This window comes from Xyrauchen texanus, chromosome 17, assembly GCF_025860055.1.
Source record: "Xyrauchen texanus isolate HMW12.3.18 chromosome 17, RBS_HiC_50CHRs, whole genome shotgun sequence".
Taxonomy (NCBI): domain Eukaryota; kingdom Metazoa; phylum Chordata; class Actinopteri; order Cypriniformes; family Catostomidae; genus Xyrauchen; species Xyrauchen texanus.
The window spans coordinates 43,632,910-43,634,264 of NC_068292.1; the positions used below are offsets into that span (position 1 = coordinate 43,632,910).

The 1,355-nt window shown below is 45.4% G+C and overlaps 1 protein-coding gene across 1 annotated transcript in view; it reads left to right on the plus strand.

Annotated features, from left to right (window-relative positions):
• The window catches only part of LOC127658383 (fatty acid-binding protein 10-A, liver basic-like), a 1,005-nt gene extending 682 nt beyond the window's left edge, over positions 1-323 (plus strand). The window contains exons 3-4 of the mRNA XM_052147654.1: positions 1-73; positions 204-323. The exon at positions 1-73 is cut by the window's left edge and continues 17 nt beyond it. Of these exons, the coding sequence (XP_052003614.1) occupies positions 1-73; positions 204-254 (124 nt within the window). The 3' untranslated portion in view covers positions 255-323. The remainder of the gene's footprint in view (positions 74-203) is intronic.
• The last annotated feature ends 1,032 nt before the right edge of the window (positions 324-1,355 follow it).

The following is a 1,355-nucleotide window of genomic DNA, read 5'->3' on the forward strand; positions in this document are numbered from 1 at the left end:
CGGAGGAAAGCTGGTGTGTCAGACAGATCGATTCTCTCACATCCAGGAGATCAGAGGAGGAGAGATGGTTGAGGTTTGTACTAAGTTTAAGGAGTTACAGTACACCAACTAACACTAACAGGCCATGCAGTATGTGCTCCTCTACGGCCATCTTTGAAATGCCAGCGTTTGTACTGCTAATATCATCTTTGTTCACTTTTCAGACTCTGACAGTCGGAGGAACCACAATGATCAGGAAGAGCAAAAAGATGTGAAGTGGCTCCTCAAGCTGACAGTTTGATTATGATGTCACCAGCTATTTAAATAAATCTCTGATTTATCCATATATGTTTCATGTGTGTTTTTGTTTCTTTAAACTGCACACGGGGTCCTTCATCACATATAGAGCAAACTTTGAAAGTGTTTCCCAAGCTACAGGCTTCTTTTAAAAATGCTACATTACACGTTACTATCAAAAAAGTTGCTAATGACACACAAGGGCATAATAACAACACAAGGGCGCACTAATGACACACAAGTGCACACTAATGCACAAGGGCGCACTAATGACACACAAGGGCGCACTAATGACACACAAGTGCGCACTAATGACACACAAGGGCGCACTAATGACACACAAGGGCGCACTAATGACACACAAGGGCATAATAACAACACAAGGGCGCACTAATGACACACAAGTGCACACTAATGCACAAGGGCGCACTAATGACACACAAGGGCGCACTAATGACACACAAGTGCGCACTAATGACACACAAGTGCACACTAATGCACAAGGGCGCACTAATGACACACAAGGGCGCACTAATGACACACAAGTGCGCACTAATGACACACAAGTGCACACTAATGCACAAGGGCGCACTAATGACACACAAGGGCGCACTAATGACACACAAGTGCGCACTAATGACACACAAGTGCACACTAATGACACACAAGGGCATAATAACAACACAAGGGCGCACTAATGACACACAAGTGCACACTAATGCACAAGGGCGCACTAATGACACACAAGGGTGCACTAATGACACACAAGTGCGCACTAATGACACACAAGTGCACACTAATGCACAAGGGCGCACTAATGACACACAAGGGCGCACTAATGACACACAAGTGCGCACTAATGACACACAAGTGCACACTAATGCACAAGGGCGCACTAATGACACACAAGGGCGCACTAATGACACACAAGTGCGCACTAATGACACACAAGTGCACACTAATGACACACAAGGGCATAATAACAACACAAGGGCGCACTAATGACACACAAGGGCATAATAACAACACAAGGGCGCACTAATGACACACAAGGGCATAATAACAACACAAGGGCGCAC